The sequence below is a fragment of the Syngnathus scovelli genome, chromosome 4 (genome assembly GCF_024217435.2).
Source record: "Syngnathus scovelli strain Florida chromosome 4, RoL_Ssco_1.2, whole genome shotgun sequence".
Taxonomy (NCBI): domain Eukaryota; kingdom Metazoa; phylum Chordata; class Actinopteri; order Syngnathiformes; family Syngnathidae; genus Syngnathus; species Syngnathus scovelli.
The window spans coordinates 21,025,886-21,051,047 of NC_090850.1; the positions used below are offsets into that span (position 1 = coordinate 21,025,886).

Here is a 25,162-nt window from a genome sequence, read left to right on the forward strand (position 1 = left end):
CAATTTCCTTGGCTGTCTTTCCTGTTATTCATTTGACAATTGGCAAACACAGGATCTAATTTGTTCCTCCGTACGGACACACAAGTGGACCGATTTTAATGATCGTATGTGCTGCTTAACTGTCAAAATAATACAAAAGAAACTGAATATTTACTTAATAGTTTGTGTTTTAGGCTAAAAGTGGCCATTTTGTATGTGTGTGTGCTTACGAGGCAAACAACAACTCGTTTGTCTACAACGTAATCACCACGGGAGGTGTAACAGACGGCCGGCAAGTATAAATCTTCAGGACTGTGATTTAGTGCAGCGACCGTGTCTCGGATGACCACCCTCGCGTTGTGAAATCATCGGCCCAAGACGACGACAATGGCTCTCGGCAGCCGTAAAATGGCCGCCCTTCCAATCGCCGTGTTTTCTTCCACTGCAATGTGGCTTGCCTTTCCTCTAAGGTCTCGTTGTTATGCCCGGTCCGACCATGCTGCCTCGGGGGGTAGTAAGAATTCTATATTCCAGTCAGAACCAACCGGAAACCCATTTATTGTAAACCCTGTCTTGGACTTCACAGCACAGACATCAGACTGTTAGCCAGACTGCATTGAACTTTGCAGGATTTTTTTTTGGTATTTTCCTATCACATCTGGTGCATTCTTTTTTTTTTCATGTTTTTGGAAGGGTTGAATTGCCACATCCGAGGCCAAAATAAATTCTGTCGTGTGACGACAAGGGACCGCCCGGCGTTTGTAGCCAGCCCACCTTTTAAACATCCTTCACAGGCACCATTTCCATTCCTGTTTGAAGCTTCTAGCCAGCTTGTCTGTGTTGTTGTTGTTTTTTTTTTCGCTCCTGCACGGGGACTTACGAGGGCATCACTCACCATGGATAAACCCGAACCGGTTAAATTTCACTAATAACTCCTCAGTAGTCTGTTTTTCAATACACCGATTGAATGGTCGTGGCTAATCTATTTGGAAATTTTCCCAGGAGGCTCCGGCTACATTAGAGGTGTGAAGGTTGCACGTCTGAATAGCATTTTCACACTCTTATTTTTTTATTCAGGTGAGCCAACATGTTCAAAAATGGACAGTTATTAAAAATCAGACACAAAAATGAGCGGAACATAGCTTTCAGTTGACTAATTACCTCTTCTGCCTTGTGTCTATAAATACGCCCTGCATCCATCAGGTTAGCTGGAAGCTAGCAGGAGACAGCTAATCAACGCAGAATGCTCAGTAAGGCTTAACGCTTGTCACGAGGAGTCTCAAGTGGGGGCCGTGTCACAATTTCAGAATGACACTTTAATGCCAGAAAAACACACACACAGGCGGAATGTAAGTATATAATAGCGACAAATGAGTTTAGCATCACCCATCTGCTCGGATTGTGGCTCTTTTGGGTCGATTCCCTACTCAGACTTCTTCAAAGTACGAGTCCTGGAAACGATCCAAACTTAAATTGAGAAGGATTGTTTGAATTTGATTTCATTTGATCTACCACCAAGAAAGAATATACACGAAACGATTTACGCTCCGCTCTTTCTCGGCAGGTACCCCGGTGACCCAGGTGACCGCCACCGATGCCGACGACCCGGTTTACGGAAACAGCGCCAAGCTAGTCTACAGCATCCTGGAGGGGCAGCCCTATTTCTCCGTGGACCCCAACTCAGGTGATTTTTTTATTTCCTCATTGACAATAAATCATTCAAGCACAAAATCACGTTTAGCTAGCAGTACTCTGAAATGTGTGTACACAAAAAATGGCCGTAAAAATCTACTTCCTTATTATTTCTAATTTGTTACATGCCAAAAAACTCCCTCGTGCTAAATGCTTACAAGCACCTGGGCCGACAAAAGCTTCTTTTTGTGCTCCTTGCTATTGTTTGCTCCTCGATCTGATCCCCGCAAGATGGCTCATTAAATTTAATCGCGGTTGTTAATACGGCGCGCCAATCCTTTTCACCGCTTCCGAGTCGACACGGTGTCGGACAAAACGGTGAGTGAATGAACACCGCCACGCCCACAACGGGCCACAATGCCAGTGAGATAGGCTTCAACGGGAGGTGGAGATAACATCTTATTGGATTATTTCAATAGGCCAAGAACTCTTTTAGTATTTAAACATTGTGCCCTTTTCATTAGCCGCTGACACGTAGATAAACCGGCTCACAATGTCAGCCGAGGTCAGGTAGGGAGATATATTATATTTTATATTTACGGCAAGGGCACTTGGTGATTCCAAGGTCCTCTTGTAATCTCTGTAATTATTACAACGAACTAATCACCATTTTGTGGGTCTCATCATACGTGAAAAGTCACCAAATTTTAGCAAGCACCTGTGTTCCAATTAAACTGGAAGTTTTGTAAAACTCCCGGCGGCAATTTTATTGATCCACAATATTTTCATATCTGTAAAGATGCAGGAAAATAAAAGTCTTAATGTGAACGTGGTTTTTGGACTTGACGGTTGATAATTGGCTTCCTCGCCCTCTCATTTTGACAGTAAAGCTTTGACTAAAACCCCGAAAAGAGTAATTAGGTTGAATAAGGAAGAAACATGCGGCGGTCGTGTCAGTGGCCTTAGATGATTTTTAATGAAGCCACGTTGGCGATCTTCACCGGGGATCTTTCGCCCCGGCTTCAAAAGTTAATGACGGCACAAATGGAAAGTATTATCAGCTTGCCGCACATGTGATTGCAAAACCGTATAATGGCCGCCGCCGCCGCCGCTGAATAGATGAGGACAAAAGGCGGGCGGCCTGGATATCAGCGGGACACATCGGCGCTTTTCTCCGTCGTTGTTTGCGAGGGGATTTAGCCAGGTCAAGCGATCATCTGTGATATATTGCGTGCTCGGACAATGAGCGGCATCAAAGCCCTTATTAAATCTACATAATTGCGAGATTCGTAAGCAGGAGCCGATCTGCCGGCCCGGCCGACCTTAATGCATCACGGTCGCATGGTTATGAATTCATATTGATGATAAGAATAATAATAATGACCTCGTTGCCGTTATGAGGCAGAAAGACTCGAGAACCGTCGTTGAATTATCAAACACATTCCAGCTACTTGGATCTGTTTCTTTCAAAACTGCATTTGAAAGAAACCCTGTAACCCTAACCCTAACCCGTTTTTTACTTGGTAAGAGCCAAAATCTAATAGGAAGCTTGAAATATTTTTTTCTAGACTTGCTTTTCAAGATGACATTCTAATACGTGACTATAAAGGACAAGATTACATGAATTATATTAATAACACATGAGACGTAAACAAGTCGGGGAAAAAGAGAGTGAGACGGCGAGGACGAGAATATTTATGTGCATAATTAGTCGGAACACTCGGTCCTAAGCGGACCCGGCCTTGTGCTCGCCATCGCCGCGGTCTCACAGCACCTGCAGTCGGGGAAGAGATCATCCACAATAGCGCGCGGCATTAGCATTCCGTGCTAGCCGCGCGAATGCAGATGGCTCGTTCACGTACGGCAGATGTTTTAATGAATCTTAATGAAAAATAAAAACGGTAAGCGATGATTAAGGAGTGTTTGACACTTTGGAATGAAAAGCTGCGGATGAATAAATCAATAAATAAACATAGAGGCCCACTTTATCACTCCGCTAGGTGGTTGGGTGGGTTGGGGGGGGAATCAACTATGGAAATGAGTGTTTGTCTATCCTCCCATTTTTGAGTGATTAGGAATTAATTTGAATAATCAACCATGATCAACTTCAGAGATGAGGAGCGCGCCAGTCACTGAAGTGCCGTCGTCTTATTTTTGGATTTGTTTGTTGCTTGTTGCCTGACATGGCCTACCTTCAAATCAGATGCGAGTTCCGCACACATTGTTTCACCGCACACACACACACACAACTTTCCTCAGGCAAGAACAAGGAGTTAAAAGTACTTTGGAATATTTGATCTGAAATAAAACGAATATAATGGCTTGTAATGGAATATTTATGGAATATTCAAGTTCTCCCTTATACATTTTTTGTCCTTCAGACCTTTCCTGGTGCATCACATGACGGGTAGATGGTGCACCTCATATATATGTGCCTTTTAAAATGGTGTACTGATTGCATATTAGTGACTATATAATTGACAATAAAGCTGACTTTGACTTTGACTAAATATGATTGTAGATCAGGGGTGTCAAACTTATTTTTGTCGCGGGCCGCATAATAGTCATAGTTTGCTTCAAAGGGCCACTAAAATAAACATCTCAGTTTTCAAAACAGAGACTAATAAAACTGTTCAAATATTTAAAAATGAAATATTGAAATCAAATCAAATATTCAAAAAATAAAAATTATTTAAAAAATGAATGGAAATAAAAATTACTAACAATATCTCTATTCTTCTAAAGTGAAATTAATTTGAAATTTTGAAATTGACATAAATTCGATGCACAATTTGTATTCATGGGCCACCTAAAATGATGTGACGGGCCGTATCTGGCCCCCGGGCCGTGACTTTGACACCTGTGTTGTAGATTGTAGAACTGACAAATGACTTTTCTACTTGCTTGAAATTTTACATCGACTCCTCAACCTGACTTTCCCTGATTTTTCCCGCCATGCTTGAAACTCGAAGGTTAAGACTTGCACAAATGTGATCTACTTTCACCTCTGCCCGTGACCTCCCCAAAAAAAAAAAAAAAATCTGACCCCTACTGGTTCTCCATCTCTGCGGACAGCAAGCCTCCAGAATACAAAATGCAATGTCGTTTTTTTGGCCTAATCGCATTTTGTGGGGCGTCGAATGGAAGCTTTACGGGGTGTCGTGCCAAACAAAAAAAAAAAAAAAGCCCCGAGTTTGATATTCATTTGATGATCTTGCGGCTCTCTGTTTCTCTGAGTGGATTATCCAGGGATGCCGCCGTTGAGCCCCTTTTTATATTCCACGCTTGTGGCACAGTCAATAAGGTCCAATTCTGCATACAGTAGCTCAGATTATACACGACACAAACAGCATCATTTGCACTCAATCCGAATACAAATGATGGCAGACTGCACAAAACAAGCAGCTGATATTTTTTTTTGTATGCTAAGCGAAGAAAATAAATGTATACGTATCCCTCCAGGGAATTCGTCACCTCGTTTTGCAAAAAAGTAGTGGTTCTGAAAAAATGCACGTCAAGTAAGGTGGGCTGTGAAGGTTAGAACATTTTCTCAGCAGATGTTGGAATTCTAATTGGTCTTTTTTTTTTTTTTCCAGCCACCATCAAAATTGCTCTCCACGGGATGGATCGAGAAATGCGAGAGGAGTACCTGGTGGTCATCCAGGCCAAGGACATGGGCGGTCACATGGGCGGCTTATCCGGGACCACCACCGTCACCATCACCCTCACCGACATCAACGACAATCCACCTAAGTTTTCAAAAAGTGAGCATCTCAAAATGACAAAATCTCAGCATCAATTTTTAATCAATTTTGGGCTTTTTGACAGATTTATATGAGTTTGTGATTCCGGAAAACCTTCCCATCGGGCAAACGGGAGGCAAAGTAAAGGCCAACGACCGGGACATGGGCGAAAATGCCAAATCCACCTACGACATCATCGACGGTGACGAGCAAGGCGTATTTGAAATCGTCATCGACCCGCAAACCCAAGAAGGCATCCTGCGACTCAAAAAGGTAATATTTTTGCTTCCTTCCTACCGGGGCTGCTGTAGAAATTAGACAAAGCAAACAAACCACAGTTTTTATTCTTTATATTTGCTGTGACGTGAATCCACATTAGCCCAAGGACGTGCGGTGGCGCTTTAGTTCTGAGTACGAACAATGACGAGCGCAACGTGTAGGAGGTGTGCAACGCAAAAACAACTCAGGCAGTCCGCCGGGACCACAAAGAACATCAGTCATAAAAAGCGCCAAATGTTGACAAAGCAAATGTCACAAGTATGTTTGTCTGTTTTAGGGCAACTTCTCGTCTGAGTGGGAGGTTCACAATTGTCTTGTTTGTCGAGTCTTTTGTAAAAACACAAATAGGAAACTTCCGTTTCAAGGCTCCGAGCCTATACTGCAGTAGAAGTTGAAACTTAAGTTTTCTTTCCGGCCTCAGTAACAATTGCGATCACGAGATGGTGAATCTTTTGTGTAACGACGAGAGCAGCTGCCGCGTTAGTCAGACGAGTGGGCGGACGGTGTTTAATTTTGAAAATGCCACTTGGATGAAGGCTGTTATATAAGTCACTTGTAAAATTTAGTCGCATTTTCATCAACATCACAAGAATAAATTGTTTAAATAAACACTACAGGAACATTTAGATGTTTTTATTGCCTGAGAAGACACAGGAAGTTAGCGATTACTTCCGAAGGCCTTATGCAATTTGAATCAACGTGGTCTTAGTCCATATTCTGAAGTTTGAACACACTTGTCGGGCCCTCAGGGGAGGAAGAGGAAGCCATGACGCTGATGCGAGTGGAAGTCAGCTTCTGCGGGAGTTCAGTTCTTCTGGTCCGGTGAAGGAGCTTGGTGATAAACCAAAAAGACTCCCGCTGACTCATCCCATCCGGTCTTTAACATCTAGCAGTTGTTAAAAAACACTTTTGCTGCGAGGTTAGCAGTTATCGATCAAACCTTTTGGGGTTGGAGTCGGTCTTCAACCGACTGGGTTAAATCGGAGTGCTGATTTGGAGAGGCTTATTTGCTTTTTGATACTTCAAAAATATTTTAGCGCTTCACCCTCAGGGCCTTTAGAAGGATGTTAGCTGAGCTTTCACCCCTGCAGCCTGCGCTGAACTTTGAAGTCTCTTCATGCTCAGTCAGTCCATCCGGATGTGATGCCGCGACTGGAAATGACACGAGGGCAGGCGGGGGCGGCGGAGTGTTCGACCTCACTCAAAATTTCTCTGTTGTTTCTTTGTGACTGAGCACATGTTGACTCCATTACTTCAAAGATGATGTTTTACCAGACTGTGAATACTATCGACACCAAACAAAATGGGGTCGACACCATTGGGGGTCTTGAACCTTAAAATAGGAGTCGAATACAAAGTCTAAGGCCAGGGGTGTTATCATAGTTTCATAGTTTCCGTCGAAGGGCCATAGTTTCCGTCGAGGGGCCATAGTTTCCGTCGAGGGGCCATAGTTTCCGTCGAAGGGCCGTTATGACCATCATAAGATACAAAACAAATTGACAAATATCTCGTTTTCAAATCATCCATCCATCCATCTTCTTCCGCTTATCCGGGGTCGGGTCGCGGGGCAGCAGCTTTAGGAGGGACTCCCAGACTTCCCTCTCCCCAGCCACTTCATCCAGCTCATCCCGGGGGATCCCAGCTGAGAGACATAGTCTCTCCAGCGCGTCCTGGGTCGTCCCCGAGGTCTCCTACCTGTGGGACATGCCCGGAACACCTCCCAACATGTGTTTTCAAATCAGACTAGTAAAAAATTGCAATTTTAGTACTGACATGAATTTGATTTGTCTTCACGGGCTACCTAAAATGATGTGATGGGCCGTATCTGGCCCCCGGGCCTTGACTTTGACACCGGTGGTCTAAGGGCTTAGGTAATGACTGCCACAGCTCACCAGCTTGCTAGGTTTGGTCACGCGACGTTGGCGAGCTGAGCCCTTAGGCAAGCTGAATTTTCCCTTTGAGTTTTATTCAATAGGTTCGCAACACGGTGCCATGCTGCAACACTTTTTTTTAGCATATTTAGCTTCAGGTTGCGGGCTTTTATTACGATACATAACTCACGAAATGAGATCCTCTCACTTGTCCGTTCGCTGACACTGAAGCATTTTGTTGAGAGCAAGTCAGGATAAATGCTCTATAACCACTGTGTGTGTGCGCATCCATGTGTGTGTTTGAAGCTATTTGGATGGTATTGGAATTTACTGCTGAGTACTTTAATGCCTCCACTCGACAGTAGTGAAGGTCAAAACACACAAGAAACCATGCTAATGCTGTCCTTGAGAGCTTCTGTTTTAAAAAGTATGATGTGCACTCGCTAGCTAAAACAGAAGCCGTCGCTCGGGGTTTTTATTGCGTTCATTTTAATTTCAAGCACAAGAACAAATGACAACACCGGTTGGAACTTCGCGATTTAAAAAATCCGTTAATCCCAACTGAAACCACCGATTACACACGACACAAAGACGAATCACAACTTAAACAAACCGCGCATTATATTACAAACTGAGTTCATTTCAACCGACGCTAATCGGAACGTCACCGTTCCGCTTTACGATTACCTCGCCATAGTGCAGTATAACACTGGCTTTTTTTTTCCCACTGGTTTTCATCCATATTTTACCAGGCCGACTCGAAAGGTGGAAGCAATATTTGGTTGGGTGAATAAAAGTCTCCAAAAGCTCACCCCTCTCTATTTCCATATAATCAATCTGACCATCCATGCACAGCCTCACACCGGCTTCTTTCCCGTCGCTAACCTTTGAATTAAAGTGTTATCCGCTGGCTGGGGGTCTGTCACCACATATGGAGGGATCAGAGGGAGAGAAAGATGGAGGAGGATGAAAGTGCTCCAAATAGCTTCTCAGACCGTGGAGGAACGAACCTCAGAGAGGTTTTAGGGGCACCTAAAATTTTCTCCATGTGACCCGCCATCAAAAATGATAAACCAGAACTGTGTTTGGGTCAATATAACACCCAATGTATGATTAGTAATAAAAAGTGAAGCCCAAAAAAATTTTAATAGGTCAATATGAAAATAAAAATAAACTGACAAATAATTTAATAAATTAATATATAATATTTATAATATATAATTGAATGAATTAAATTATAACAAAAACTTTTTATCCTTTATTTAAAACAAGGTGGTTACATATTTATGATCGACCATCTGTGACAGAATCACTGCAGGCCAAGTACGGTGACTGCAAAATCTTGCCCACATGTCAACGTGCCCTGGACAAAACGTTTTAAACGCCCTTTGGAGAATTTTTTGATAGCCTACGCAGAGTGCTTGTCGTTATTGATTTTGTGTTAGCCGGGCAGCTAATAATATGATGTCAGCAAGAACGTAAATAAAAAGATTCATACAAGGGTAATTGCTCAGCCTGACAAAGCATCATTTTCTGAAAAGTATCACGACAAAGCCCGACAGATGCAAAAGTAAATCAATTGTGTGCTCGCTGACAGAACAATAATCACTTACTGATTTTAAGTGACTATTATCCCAAAAAAACATTTGGCACCACTTTTGGCTAATCCTAGTCAAAATCAGTGAAGTCATAGTCAAGCAGACACTGTGCAGGCTAAGCTAACATTAGCATGCGTATGAATTTTTGTAATTTCTAGATGTTTATCTACAACTGATATAATTGACTTTGGTAACTTGGTTACTTCAAAAAAAGACACAATTTTATTCAATAGGTGACGTAGAGCAATGAGAAAATGAAACAAAAGCAAAGCATAGACTGAGCAATGCTAACAACATTAGCTTATTTTATAACTGTGTGAATTGTAAATTGTTACTTTTAGGCACATCACATTGTGACAGTTCCTATTTCGTCTACTTTCAGGTATTAGATTTTGAAAGCCGGAGGACGTACACGCTCAAAGTGGAGGCCACCAACGTGCAGTCAGACCCCGGTGGCGGCATTGGCGGTCCCTTCAAAGATACTGCAACGGTTAAGATTGTCGTGGAGGACGCCGACGAGCCGCCCGTGTTCTCCAAGCCAATCTACACGCTGGAGGTCAATGAAAATGCACCCGTTAATACCGTCATCGGCACGGTGGGTGCCAGGGACCCGGACTCAAGCAGCAGTCAAGTCAGGTGAGGAGTTTATTCAGTTTTTCAGTTGGGAGTTACTTTATTTCTGAAAATGTCGCTAGTTTCACAAAGTTTATTTAAGTCTCAAAATCAACCAAGTAACCACTGCAAACTTGAGAAAGTCATCAGGGCACTGGTAAGTCAAGTTGTTAGTGTATTTTGGTGAAATTCTGTTTCACTCTGTCAGCTTTTCCGCTGAACAACCAAATGATGACCCCGATATTCCCTTGCAGCACAAAAGGCGAACAGGCTCCAAGTTGTATTATTAAAATAAAGTTTGACACAGAGGTAATTAAATGTCTTCATTGTCCTGACCTTTCGGTAGGTTTTACTTAAGAATCACACTCATTTTCTCAAACGTCAGAAAAGGCAACCAAAAAAAAATGGAGATTATGAGTCGAAGCTGCCGCAATTTTTCACCCGTGACGACGACAAGGGCACCTTGACGATAGGTTACACAGGCAATTTCTCCAGCTCTCCCATCCGCCGTGGCATTTCATTAATTCCCATGGCGACTTTTTCCGACACTCATCAGGTTGTGTGTACTGTAATTGCGTGGCGGGTTGGCCGCCTTTCGTAGATTGGCTCGAGCGAAAACGCCGTTGCACTTTTTTTGCTCTTCTGCATGCATGGTGGCATCCTCATGTTTAGTGATGAGATAGCCAGAAATGGAGGTTGCAGGATGTTACTCCCCTGGTTAAAAAAAAAAAGAATGAAAAACTCTTTCAGGTCAGTCTGGCCTATTTTGTTGATGCCGGCCTGACTTTACAGCTTCAGCAGGAACAATTTTCCCAATCCATACTCACATTCCCATCATTATTCTCAAAACGCAGCTACGACCATGACGATGATCTCTTTGTGGAACTCCACATAAAAGCTTCCGAGGGTTACATTAACCTCACTAAACACTTTATATAATGTACACTTTCCTTTTAAGCACACTGGAATCATATCGAGTCCCAAGTATGCTCTTACCATTGTGTAGCGCCCCCTAAGATCTTTGTTCCTTCACACGGGCCGACTGTAGCCTCGGCTGTATTATGCCTGCTCCAATTATAAGTACTTGCTGTTCCACTTAATGTGCAGAGAAGCCACAAAGCAATGAATTCTATTATGACTTATGATCAGCGGCGGTAGTAGCGGGAATCAGGTGAGCCAAAAATGATTTTTTTTTTTGTCTCTTGGGTTCTATTTTTCTGTTGTACACTAAATTCTGTTTTATTATATTGTTGTTATTTATCAAAATGACATTTCGGAATATTAAAAAATGGGTAAATGTACACCATTTCCTACTTCCTGTTGCAAGCCACGCCCACGGATTATAATTTTGCCGTGAGTTCCGCCTATTGACGTCATGATTGACATCCGTAGATTAGTCCTATGTTTGTGCGGTAGAGTTGGCAGGAATATTTATCTCCAAGGGCAAAGATACAATGGAACTTCAATATAACGGAAGCGAGAGATTTTGGAAAATAGTGTCCCGTCCAATCAAATTGCTCCTTTTGCAGTGGTTGTTTGTCGGTTCCAAAAATGGCTGCCATCTTAGCGGCCATGTTGGTTTTTCACTGGACAGAATGAATGTATACATTCCTAGCAACAAGGCTGATTTAAAAACTGACCTATTTAGTTATTTTAATAAATAAACTGATAGAAAAATTTGTCATTAATTGCATTTTTTTTTTTAATTTAGATGACTCAGCCCCCAAAAATCTATATTTTTTCAATGTGAACAATACAACTCAAATATTTTTCAAACCAGGCCTTTTTCCTTGGTGAATATAAATCGGCTATATATCCACGGGCATGTCTGGGCGCTCATGTTTTGCTCATCCGACCTTTACGTCATCGAACGGCAACAAACATCACGATAATTTGACGGCGCGAAAAGCAATGTTCTTTTGTGTTTTGTTTGGTAGCTACCCCGGCTTGCTTTGCATTACGGCATCACTTTGACAACAAAGTTATTCAACATGTTTCTCACAGCATGGTGATTGATGCGTAGATGATCACCCCGCACGCCATTTTCCTTTCCGCCGTCACCACACCGACCTCTTCAAACCCTCGGAGAGGCTTTCAGTGTTGCAACACCAGGACAAAAAAAGCCACTAAGGGGACTTGCGCTCACATGCCCTCGGCCTGGCTTAATGCATCCAAACAACGTTTCAGGTGCACTCCATGAAATCCATCCCTCCGCCACCCTGCATCGCTCGCCGCTCCGTTATTTCTACCTGAGTGATCACAAATAAGACGCAACGTGACATCTCGCCAGCTGCCTGACGCGATTTCGCAGGGTTGAGCCATGACTGTGCTCCATTCGTAAATATGGCTGCTGTGACAAGCTTTGAAAAGATTTTATTTGACTTTAGAGAAGCCAGAATATTTATTTAAGAGCGGGAGCTGACGTGCCGCCTGTGGGACCCCCGCTGAGTTGAAAAGTTATTACATGGGTAATATAACGTCTTTGTATGCTATTTAAAATATGAGCTGCTGCACAAGAAGCGACTTCATCGGCAACAGCGGAAATATCAGACTTGATGTTGTTGACGTCAAGAGAAAAAAAACAAAGCAACAAAGATGATTTTGACTTTAAAAGATTTATAAACTGCCGTATTTAGTTATTTCAATAAATTATCATTAATTTCATTACATAAAATCTTGATTTAAATTTATGACTCACCCCCCCAAAAATCAATGTATTTACATATTTTATTTTATTAAAACAAATATACAAAATTTTGATTGGCAATGTGATTTAATTTCTAAATTTAAATAAATACTAATAAAATCATAAAAGTAATAATAATAAAGAAAAAAGTCATACTTAAATTGAATTTATTTCATCTTAAAGAATCAAATCATTTTATATTCAATATTTTAAACATGTCTAATTTTAGATAATTAAAAGAGTTATTATTAAATTACAAATTTAGATGTTTTTAAATACAATTTCACGATACATAAAGATTGAAAATGCTTCTGTTATGAAACATTTACCTAATTGCTAATAAAAAAACAACAGCTCCTTGGCGCAGGTAACAAGGTACATAAAGATGTTTGTACCTTTTGATTGACAGTTGATTTGCGAGGGTTATTCACCACTAAGACTTTTTCCGGCAACGAGGAGTGAAACAAACAACACGTGAAATCCGAGTCACAATGTTCCTTTGCACGATGACAAAGCGCCAAGAAGCCAGCTAGGTCACGCTTATCCTGTTAAACCTTCGCGGTTCACGTTATCACACTCTGGAAAAAAAAAAAATTGCAAATCTGGTCTCAATTGTATATTTTTATTTGCTTTTAATTCTTTCTCACAGCGAGCTGTCAGTTTGAGTGACAGGTGGCAGAACGTTTCAGGCTGAGCGTCTCGTCGCTCAGCCGTGAGGCTGTCAGGAAGCCGGAGAAGAGATTCTCCCGCAACTGCTGCGCTCCCAAGTGGTTTGCTGCTGTCGGCCCGTCTTGAAAGTGCTTTTGCGGGGGGCCGGGGAAAGGGGGAGGAAGGGGGGAGTGTAGTTTTTTCCAAGGTCCTGGTGGACGTCTCCCCCCCTCGCCTGGCGTCTCGAGGAGTTTCCACCATTTCATCTGGAAAAAAAATGGAAATGTCACGGCTCGCTACGTCTCTCCAACAATTGGAATCTGGGCCACTGCTTTTATTTATTTCATTCTCTGTCCACACTTGGCTGTCACGGTTTCAAATTAGGGTTTCAAATTAGGGTTTTGAATTAAGGTATCAAAGTTTGCTGGCACTCAAAGGTGAAGGTCTCGATTTAGGGTTGAAAGAGTTTAGTCAGGAGTTTGGGTTTCTGGACAGGTTGAGGGTTTGGGTTTCAAATAAGGGTCAAGGTTTTAAAGTCGAGTTTTACTCAAGGATTTAAGTTTCCATCTATGGTTGGGGTTTTAAATTATAGTTTGAGCACGGGTTTGAGGTTCAAGGTTGGATTTTGTGGTTGAAGGCTAATATACTTGTTGTGAAAAAAAATACATTCTAAATTATACATTCTTATAAATGATTAACTATTGAAATCGTGTGATGAATCTTAAAAATCTCACCCCACATCAGGTAAAGCCAACTGATTTTTTTTTATATGTTTTTGGTTAGCTCGTAACTATTGTGCCGACCAATCTGTGTCGGAAATTGAATGATGGAGGAAAATTACAAACGGTGTGATTAGCACATTAGCTGTTTTTCATGTTCTGTCTCATCGGGGATGTCCGTGGTGGTCAAAATATGTGACACGAAAAATGTCCTTTTTCAGCTACATGTGTGTGTATGTGTGTGTGTGTGTGCATGAGTGTTTTTGCCTTGGCCTGAGAATTGGTGTCGCGCTGGTTTCCTGCATCTAAAAAGCGCGATTTCACAGGGAAGAAAAATTTCCTTTTATGTGCCGGTCCACTTTCAAAGCAAGCTGCTGGTGCCGGTGAATTTTTCAGATTTTTTTTTTTTCTTGCACTGTTTTGAAGACTTTCCAAAGACGGCTAGTCACAAGAGAAAACTACTGAGGGAAAATTCACAGGTTCAGGAACGGTATACGGTCGTTTAAAGTCTGAATGGACACCTCGCCACGGGATTTGTCAAGCGTGCGGCCGGCGTCATTTCTTTATTTTCACTTCTTTTGGAGCTATCATTGATTGTTGACAGATCCCAAATGAGGTTAACACCACCACATCTGTTTTCCTGACACAACAAGCACTAATGGTCTTTTAAACAGGGCGAGCGAGGGTGTCGGCTCGATCAGACTCGAGGGTGCGGAAGGTGTGGGGGCTTTTTTCTGTCCTGAATAATCTTTAATGTCCCCTGCTGCCTGTGTAATTATTCCACAGGGGATAATTAATGATTTTCCATGACTTCACTTGGGCAGTGGTGTGGAATTCCTTCAACCATGCTGCTGCGTTTGGTCTCAAATGTCTTTTTTTTTTTTTTTTTTTCCAGGTACTTTATTGACCGTCACACGGACCTGGAAAGGCAGTTCAACATCAACGTTGATGACGGCAAGATCACGCTGGCCAAACCACTGGACCGCGAGACGGACATGTGGCACAACATCACCGTCACTGCAACGGAAGTCCGTAAGTTCTGTTTTCTGGAATCATCTTCAGGAGACCCCATGGTTCACAAAATCTGATTTGCATTCGCTGGTTTGCATTTAACTCATCCTCTGCCACCCCAGTTAAAATGGATCTTTGACATCTATAGCCGTCAATGGGAGTGAACGAGTTAAGACAATGTGCTTTCTACAACATGCACCATTCCAAACCGATCTTTAAACTAGACCTGTGGGCAATTAATTGTAAGGCGGAGAAAGGTAAGCTGTAAAGAAGGCGCTCAATTGGCAGCGTGGCAGTGATGGATGGATTAAGGGCAGGGACGAACACCCTCACTCCCTCTTGTGACCCCCCCACCCCCACTCCCTCCCTCGGGGGAATAGAATGTGATTAGTCAGATGTCACCTGGCGGCTCTGAAAGACACAGGCGAATAAATGCCGGCTCTACCGTTACGCCTCAGATGCGTCAAATTATCCGGGAATTCGGTATAATGGCGTCACCGTAAAGAGCCAACTTGAAATGTAATACCCGTCTTCTATTTTTACCCCCTTTCACGTAGAGCAGACGGCCCCCCACCCCCTGCAAACTCTCAATAAAGTGTTGTTGCTCGCCAGCGCTATCTGCAACCCGCAGTCACTTAGCCTCGAGATGTACGCCCGCCAGACAAGATGTCGGCGACGGCGGCTTATCAGAATAAGACGTTCGACTCCTCACGCCAGCGGGACCAACCCCCACCAAATGAAAAAAAACAACATTCCGACAGCTTTCGTTTAGCCTGGCAATTAACGCGCACCTTCTTTGATTAAGCGCGAGGAGGTGGAGACAGACAACTTACAAGCAGTGTAAATTTCTGTTCCAGTAGCTTTAAGGGCTACATTAAGCTTTATCGCGACATACAGCCCCCCTGAAACAATCTGTATGCAAATAAAAGCCTTGCGTACGGGCTAAAGCTGTTTGTAGCTCTGCCGGCAAAGATTTTCCACCTCGTCAGTGAGTTTTTTTTGTGCTTTGCAGATGTTCTTTAATCTGTAAGGCGTGTCTGGATGAAAAAAAAAAGTGTTTACTCGATACGTGTTAATGTTCTTGTGCAAAGTGACTAGTGAGCTGTTTTAATTCAATCATAACGAAGCAAATGAGTGTGCTTTGATGCATCCATGGCTTAAACGCTAATTGTTCTTAGCACGGTGTTTAATGTTAACATCATATCCGGAACGGGGTAAAAGTCTTGGACCGCAGCCACTGTGTTTTAATTGTTATTATTTTTACAGCTGTACTTGGGGTTAGGTGTTCAAAAAATTGGGAACCCCAGGGCTAGGATTCTGGTTAGCTTTAGCGCTAGCTTAAGGTGCATCATCACACTTTGGATTTTAGAGAAGAAACACATTGATTGACTTTCCGGGCCACATAAAATGATGTGGCGGGCCGGGTCTGGCCCCCGCACCTCGAGTTTGACACCGGTGGTTGAGAGGGTTTCAATTCAGGGTTGGGGTTAGACTGCAAGGAAGCAGAATCTCACTTTGACATTTATTTTAAAACTCGAATAAAAATTTCTACACTCTATCATCTTCATTGTCTAAAGTTCGAAGCCTCTTAAGAGGCCACGTTAATCCACAACGGATTTCATCTTCGCCATTTGCACCACTCACTCTAGCGAGGACTAATTAAATTGTCTTTGATTGCCTTTTCAGACCTCCGTTACCAATGAGTCATTAATATGCTTTTTTTGTCTCCTTAACGCTCATGTTTCAAACATGGCGCTGTTCAAAAGCACTTTGAATTGTGTCGTTTTATTTTGCATGGCTGAAAGGTAGATTGATGTGGCTTATCATTCCGTCCTCCCATCATCTCCGGAAATGAAGGAGAAATAAAGATGGAAAAACAAAGGAAATTAAAACTAGGTCACGTAATGTAGGAGCTGGGATTTTCATCCACCCTGCTTCATTTTGTATTTTTCCCAAAGACTCACCTGTTTTCATTTCTCTGTCTCCTAGGTAACCATAGTCAGATATCCCGGGCGGTGGTTGCCATCCGGGTCATGGACATAAACGACAACGCCCCGGAGTTCGCCACCGAATACGAAGCCTTTTTGTGTGAAAATGGAAAACCCGGACAGGTAAGGGAGGAAAAAGTGAAAAAGAATACAGTAGACGCTCGTTCATCAAAGCAGCCATCCGTCACTCTCCTTTTTCTTGCTTTCCGCCCACTTAATGATTGGCCACGGTGAATTATGGCCTTAATTATTTCGCAGAGAAGCCTCGGAGGTTGAGAGTCTGGTGTTAAAAAAAAAATGGCGGGGGGGACTTAGCCGTCAGGATTGATCACGACACATCGTCAGTTGAGAATGTCTTTCATGTGGCCTCCTCCAGATGGCACAATGCATCGCCCTGCCAAAAAAAGCCTCAGACTGGTGCTTAGCATTCCCCCCACCTACCTTCTCATCAATCAACCTCATTCAAGGCAGCTACATGTGTCGGATGCACTTTTATTGGACCGGGGCGGGGGGAAAAAAAAAAAATCGTCTCAAAGGCCCCCGGATTCTAATTCCCAATCAATCCGAGCGTGCGATAAGAACGCCGATGACAGATTAGCGGATAAAACCGGCGATGCTTTAAGGCAGACCGGACAGAGCTTCAATGATAACAATCCAAATCTCTTCGCGGTGAAGAGCAAATATTCCAGCACGTGCGATGAGTATCATCTTTTTTTTTTTAAACGCAGGTGATCCAAACGGTCAGCGCCGTGGATAGAGATGACCCGATCCAGGGTCACTACTTTGAGTACCGTCTGGTCCCCGAGATGCTCAACAATCCCAACTTCACTATTAAAAACAACCAAGGTGAGCGAATAAAAGATTTAAGCAGGTAAAACTCTTCCTCAATTTTGAATAAAAAGTTCGGCAGCAAAATGTTGGTGACCAGATTGTTCTTCAATCCAGCCCCATTTAACAGATGTTGGATTGTAAGTGAAGATAAACCAACGAGATCCAAATTGAGTTCGTCCTGCTAGTTTTGCTGCTCAATGTAGGGGAACTTCCAAGCTACCTTGTGGCAGATGGTGCTATGTTTATTTACACAATATTGCTCATTTCTTTCTTGGGTATCTCGTTTTTTTTTCTCTTCTGGTCCAAAGTGGCGGTGAACAAGCTGTGTTCACCGTCACGTGTAATGTTTTGGGCTCAGGGCGGAAATCTATTCATATGGTAGCAGCCTTCTGTTTGGACACGCGGGCTGCGGGCTAGCATACTGCAGTCGTCTTTGATGGCTCACTCAGGCCATCAAAAGCAGGTCATAGTTGAGGAAGAAAAACATTTTTTTTTCACCTTCCACAAGAAATAGTCGTATTTTTTACTCTGGTGCATCAGCTGGTGTGTGCACAGCAGGGAATGATACGGAATATGAACAAATGGTTTTCTTTCTTTTCCTGTTTTTATTATATATTTGGCTTTTGTAAGCTCTTTTTCCCCCATTACTGTTTTTATGTGTTATTGTCTGTCATTTTTTTAAATATCTTCAATATTCAATCTTAAATTGGCAGATTACCCCAAACTTGAAATTGCAAGTCTTAACTGTGTTTTTTTTTTAAATATGATATATTAGCTATTTCATATTTATATTTTTTGTATTATATTATATATTATATATATTATATATGTTATATTTTATATTGTATTATTTGTACTTTTATTATTTATAAGGTATTTTATTAGATGTCATTTCTTTCCCCAGTTTCATTCATTCTTTAATTTAATATTGCCAAAGTCGACAGAAGTTCCTTTATTATCATTATTATTATTTTTCTATTATTATTATTAATATTTTATTTTTATTATTTTTTGAATGACCTTCTTCAGTCTTCTGGTAGGCTCAGATGACCTCATGATTTTTTTATCAATTCAACCAGTGGGAAAACAAACACATTTGGTCCGAGCCTAACCCAGACACCACCGGATCAAATGTGAGTCACGGAGGTTCTGCTCTTCTCCAAGCTCCTCTGTCTTCTCTCAAGGCGACGTGTCGGATCAAAACCGCCGCTGTTGTTCTTTCTTTCTTTGACTCGCTCGCTGGCTTTTCCGTCGAGTCGAGCAAGCGTACGTTTGTTCTCGCACACAATGTAACCCTAGCAAGAATCAAAGCAAATACGTGCTGTCATTCTTCAGCTATATAGTACACGACGCAACAGCCACTTGTCTATAGCGCCTGAAAGGAGGCCCGCCATCGCCACTCCAGCGACTATTTCCGTCTGGCGGAGGTGGCGGCAGGCACTTGACTGATGAGTGTTAGGCGGGCCCCCGTGTGCCGCTTTTGTTTGGGATGATGAGTGTAATCACGGGAACGGCCCACACGCTCGTAGAACAAAAAAACTCTTCAACGGATTGAACTTTAAGTGCTCCCTACTCGCGACTGGTTGAATTTATCGATTTAAAAAAAAGCTCAAAAAGAGATTACAATGCCATCCCATCTGGGAGACGGTTCGCTCCAAAAAAAAAGTCAAGCCCTGAAGTTCACTGAAAAGAACTTTGAGCACCCGTTAAATTTATAAATCCCTCGTCCACTAACTTTGTTGACGTACAAATTTTCCCAACCTCTGAGGTAGTATCGCAAGTGTCACCAGGGTTCTCCTCAAATAATAATGCCAACAAAACCCTGACAGATTGCCTCCGAATCCGCAAAATAAATCCCCCCCCTCGACCTACAAAATTTTCATGCGCCAAGCTTGTATTATAAACATTAACTAGATTTCATGATCAACTACATGGGAGTTTCCTAGCAACTATAATGACCCCGCAAGAACACACACGAGCCCCCACGGTGTCACACACAATCAACAACTTGACAGTAAAGTCTACCCGCAAATTTCCCAACTTCCAAAGTTGTGTCAAATCAAGCGCCTTTATGCGAAAGGTAAATTAAAATGATCCCCCCGCAGGTGAACGAACGCCTTAGCAGCCATAACGACATGCAGCAGAGCACCTGTAAAAGGAGCAAAACCTTCTCCCAGTTGGCAATTTGACGGAGAAGCCGAAGCAAATATCCCCGCATCCGAGGGAGTATCATACAAGTAATTAGGATTCATATTAAATGGGAGTCAAGACCCCACCATATCCACCTGAGCCCTCATAAAAACTAAATCAAACTCGCGACAGTCAACTTACAAAATCCCCGGCTAGTTTCACACAAGAGCGGAAAATATATACCTCGGTATCAAAAGTGTATTTATTACGGTGTTTACTTCTATTTTTAAGATCGAAGGCTGCTTAGAAAATGACCCACTTACTTTACTCTTAAACAATCCATCTAATTTCCCTCCCCGGTGAAGTTCGGAGCGAACCAAATGAGATGGGACGTTCCGGCGTTCAGGAAGCCGTGTGTTCTTCGCCACTTATAAGACGATAAACCCGAGCATCAATTATATCAATCATCCCGCCCGTCGAGCATCTTCTTGATCAAGTTTGAGCGCCGTGTTGTTCCTGCCCGGCAGGGGGAGAGGTAAAGGTTAGAATTTCACGAGTTTTCATAAGAAGAGGCCCCGGTGTTTAATAAGGAGAGGCGGCTAATGAGCAAGCGGCTTCAAAAGATCAGCCGGCACATTTCCCGTCGCTTTGCCTTCCTTGTACTGTTGACTAAAAGCACTAAAAATCAAGCGAGGCGGTGACTGAAATTAGTTCTCTCTCCTCATCTTCCCCCCTCTCAGACAACTCCATTAGCGTCCTAGCCAAGCACGACACATTCCGGCGACAGAAACAGGAGATGTACTTCCTGCCCATCGTGGTGACGGACAACGGTAGCCCGCCCATGAGCAGTACCAACACGCTGACCATCCGGGTGTGCGGATGCAGTAAGGACGGAATCGTGCAGTCCTGCAACGTAGAGGCTTACGTCCTTCCCATCGGACTCAGCATGGGAGCGCTCATCGCCATCTTGGCCTGCATCATCTTGCTCTTAGGTGAGGTTTGGACCAAAGTTTCATTCTTGATCTGACATATCTGAGAAGACGAATGTTGGCTACATCTATGTTGACCCAGATGACCCTACCTCCAACCAAACACATTTCTAGATAGTTCTTTTGACACTGGAGCAGATTTTGGCCTCTGGACATTACTTGGTTAACAAATATAACGGCACAGGGTTAGGGTTTTTGTACGTGATCCCAATAGACCCACCCATAAAAACCATTCCAGCCAATTTCCATAACTAAGGAGCAGTCACAAAATTTGGTTTTAGTCCCTGGGTACTGGGATTTTTGTCCCATACAAACTCATTCTCTTGTTGTGAATGCATCCTAACTGCAAACATTATGTTCTTTATATAGCACGTAGAAGACAAAAAAAAAAAAAATTATGAAAATCACGAGTCAATCAGACGGCCGATGATTGCGCTAAGATTTTTGGCTAACGCTAAATGCTGTTTCACAGTTAAACAGCTGTAAACAAGTAAATAGACAAATTGCGCCAACTTCCTCGCTCACCATTCTCTAAACCTGCTGCCTTTTTGGCTCGGTCCCGTTAGCGGAAACTGGCTGGCTGTCTCGTACGGTTCCCTGTGCCCGCACACTGCAATGATTATTTTGCAGCCAACAAAATAAATGATTTCTGGCAAACTTTTGAGATAGACAAGCTTGAACTCGTTTTTCCTCGTCTCCCCCCCCCCCCCCTCTTGTGACTCGGTCTTTGTCGGATAGTAATAGTGGTGCTCTTCGTGACACTACGGCGACACAAGAACGAGCCGCTCATCATTAAGGACGACGAGGACGTGCGCGAAAACATCATCCGCTACGACGACGAGGGCGGCGGCGAGGAAGACACAGAGGCCTTCGACATCGCCACCCTGCAGAACCCGGACGGCATCAACGGGTATCTCCCGCGCAAGGACATAAAGCCCGACCTGCAGTTCATGCCGCGCGCCGGCCACCACTCGGGCCCCAACGGAGTAGACGTGGACGAATTCATCAACGTGCGGCTGCACGAGGCTGACAATGACCCCACCGCGCCGCCGTACGACTCCATCCAGATCTACGGCTACGAGGGCCGGGGATCGGTCGCCGGTTCGCTCAGCTCGCTGGAGACCACCTCGTCCGACTCGGACCAGAACTATGACTACCTCAGGGAGTGGGGCCCTCGCTTCAGGAGACTTGGGGAACTCTACTCGGTGGGCGAGAGCGACCGCGAGACCTGACCTGAAAAAAAAAAAACCCATAAGACTTTCGGAATCTTTTTTTCTCTACCGTTCACGTGTGTATTAAGCGCTAGAGTTCTATCGGCTTTTAGAAACAGAAAACAAGGAGAAGAAAAAAAAAAACACGGGCCACTTTTTTTGTATTCTTCCTAGAGTTGAGGTCTAGCAGTCATCCACATTGTAATCGTTGAGCCGAAACAAACCGTCTTTTTACTAGGAGATTCTTGTGGGGTGTAAAAACTTTAGATTCCGTTGTGGAGTGTCTAGCAGTGTTTTGGGTGTTAGTCATTGCCGTGACTTCCAGTAGCAGAGAGCCGCAAGGTCAGCGAATCTCGAACGGACTTTAAAGCAATACGTGGTCTAACTTGCAACAATGAATGTATGAGAGGATTTGAACGACAGAAAACAAAAAAAAAAGACAAAAAAAGAGTGTTGGCTTTGACAAAAAAAGTGACTTTGTTATCATTTGATATGTTCTCTCTATGGTGGCCACATTTATAAATTACGCTTTATACAACTATTTGTATTTACATGCTACAGTTGGCGCGTTGCCATTGAGCTATATAAAAAGACGTGAGGACAACAACAACAACAAAAAAATGTAGAATCTCTGAGGCCTTCTTTTTACAGAAGCAAGTTCAATTGAAACCTAATGCTTTGTTTTTTTTTGTGTTGATTGTTCATTACCTTTCAAGAGTTTTTCTACATCTTTTCCTTTCCATCCTCTTCAAATAAGTGGGCTTAGTCCAAGATAAACACCGGTTAGCATCTTTCTGCTGACCGCTAACTCAGCATTTGATTCGCCAGGACAAAAAAAAAAAAAGACGCAAATCCAGCCCGTGTGCATATTGTGCGTACATTGTATGATACGAGTAAAGAAAAATATTGGCTTGTGCTGTACATAGCATTTCTGCTAACATCATTAGTTTCAGACGAGGCTGGTAGAGAATTTCAAATTTCCGAAAACAGAAGACTCGTCGGTCTTCCGCTCACCTTTTCTGCTGTGCGTTCAAAAGCTTATCAGTGTGTATGTTCAATTATTTACTCCCCTGTATTGTAATCTCTCCAGATTACCCTGTATTGTTTCCTACTTGTTGAAATATATTTTTATAAATAGCGTTGAATGGGTTCCGTCTGCTGCTTAAGGACCGTCGACTTGGAGATGATGAAAATATTGACTGTGGTTGGATTTGTAGCTCGTTTGTTAGTGTTTTGGATTAGGGCCATTAGAGTTTGAGGGGAAAGTTTATTTTAGATTTGATTTATTTTAATTTAGATATTTATTATTATTTATTTAGATGTATTTTTACTTTATCCCTCTTAAGGTGTTTTTCAAAGGTTTATTGAATAAAGCTTTGAAAAATACCTTGAGAGGGATAAAGTAAAGGTTTGAAAATATTAGCAGGGGGTTACAGTACATCAGGCCGTCTCTTTGTGTGGTTTTTTTTTTTTGTGCGTGTTCATTTCGCTTGAGTTCAATTAGGTATTTTCGTCAAACGCGCATGCGCGTGAGGTGAAATTCCACAAAGGGCAAACCCGAATAAACAATTAGTGTCAATTTCGCTCTCAAAATGGCAGGAAAAAATGCGCAGCTAAACGAAAATATGAAGATGAACCCAGGAGGTTTTTATTAGGGTGGGAAAGTTTTTTTTTTTTTTTTTTTAACGTCATGACAAGCCATTCTGCCTGATATGTCAGACGTCATTCGCGCATGTCAAAGGTTCAAATCTTCAGCGCCACTTCCGATCACGCCACGCTAACATCGATCAGGACTTTCCAAAAGGGACTGAATTTTGCAACCCCAAGTTGGAAACTTTGAAAAATACTCAGAGACTGCCACGCTTGCATCAACTGGCTTGCAACATTGCACGCGCTAAAAAGTTAAAAAATGCCTCAGTGACGTCGTTGAAATCTCGTCTCCTGAAAACGCCAAACTAAAACGAATAGTATCAGACATCCAACAAAAAGAATTGCTTCGAGAGGCAACAACGGGATGCAAGCCAAATTTGAAGAGGATTGTTCAAGGCAAGGAATGCCAGAAGTCGCAAGAAGCAACATGCATAGTAAGTGCAAAAACGCTATTGAAATTTATTATTTTGTTTGTGAACTTTTTTGAGCTGAGACAGTGCACACAATGTTCATTGTTGAAAATGATTAGCCTGAGTCACTTTCTGTCATTATCATGTTGGTGTGTGATATAATAATGTCACACAATAAATTTGGCTGAGCAGAGGCGTGTGTAAGATGTGGCTCTTTGCGGTAGCAGTAAAAAATGTTGGCCACCCCTGCAATAAACCTTTGAAAAATACCTTGGGAGGGAGGGATAAAGTAAAAGTTTGAAAATACTAGCAGGGGTTACACTACATGATTAGAAAAATAATAATAAATACAAATATAAATTTAAAAAGTAACTAAGAATATAAATTAATTAATAAATAAATAAAGACACAAATAAAAAATAAATAATAAAATAAATAAATTTAAAAAAATGAGGATCAGTGTATGCTTTTTGCTTTGGCTGCATTGTCCTCGGCAGCCATGTCAGAGGCTTATAAATTACCCTGTGGAAAAAGACCATTCCATTTCGGTAATTTTAGTTTGTCTTATAAAATTTTAAGGTTATGTTCCAGTTAAGGTTGGTCGTTATCACGCATTTTCCTTTTGGCAAAGTCAGACGGCAATAACTAAAGGCGTTCAAAACATCGCCGAGTACTTCCCATTTGATTGGCCTTATTGATAAAATAAGTCAAAGAAAGTGTTTATGGGAAACGTAGTAAACATCTCTCTCCTTCTCTTGCTGACCCTTTAAAGACTCAGTAGTGGAGCCTACCCTGGTGTTCCAAAACCATTCCAGTCCTTCGTGATGCTCTCATTTCCTCTAATCTTAAAAAAAGAAGAAGTCTAACAATGTTGCATGAGTCAGGGGAGAAGAAGAACAAAAATAAAGTAAATTGGAACATTTCATCAGAAAATAAAGTCTAAAGAAAGCCTTGTAGCACCGGCATTCTTGTGATTTAAAAGCCGGCGGTGTCAAGAAACAACAGGGCGGACGGAGCGGGCGTGTTGAATCTGTTCCAAGAAGGCTGGTGGCAGGTTTATGCATCATCTAACCTCAGGATAAGCGTTCCCGTAGCTTTCCATTTCCTACGCCGCTCTTCACTTACTCACCAACTTTCTTTTTTTAAATGCCTTTCTCCCTGCTATAAATGTCAGT

General features: G+C 42.5%; 1 protein-coding gene across 4 annotated transcripts in view; it reads left to right on the forward strand.

Annotated features, from left to right (window-relative positions):
* Positions 1 to 23,072, forward strand: part of cdh8 (cadherin 8) — a 68,725-nt gene extending 45,653 nt beyond the window's left edge. For 3 of the 4 annotated variants that reach the window (XM_049717062.2, XM_049717065.2, XM_049717064.2), the window contains 9 exons: positions 1,544 to 1,663; positions 5,208 to 5,375; positions 5,440 to 5,627; positions 9,485 to 9,738; positions 14,663 to 14,799; positions 16,768 to 16,889; positions 17,495 to 17,612; positions 20,468 to 20,719; positions 21,455 to 23,072. In XM_049717062.2, coding sequence (XP_049573019.1) covers positions 1,544 to 1,663; positions 5,208 to 5,375; positions 5,440 to 5,627; positions 9,485 to 9,738; positions 14,663 to 14,799; positions 16,768 to 16,889; positions 17,495 to 17,612; positions 20,468 to 20,719; positions 21,455 to 21,948 — 1,853 coding nt within the window. In that variant the 3' untranslated portion in view covers positions 21,949 to 23,072. The remainder of the gene's footprint in view (positions 1 to 1,543; positions 1,664 to 5,207; positions 5,376 to 5,439; positions 5,628 to 9,484; positions 9,739 to 14,662; positions 14,800 to 16,767; positions 16,890 to 17,494; positions 17,613 to 20,467; positions 20,720 to 21,454) is intronic. The other variant, XM_049717063.2, reaches the window with a different exon arrangement.
* The last annotated feature ends 2,090 nt before the right edge of the window (positions 23,073 to 25,162 follow it).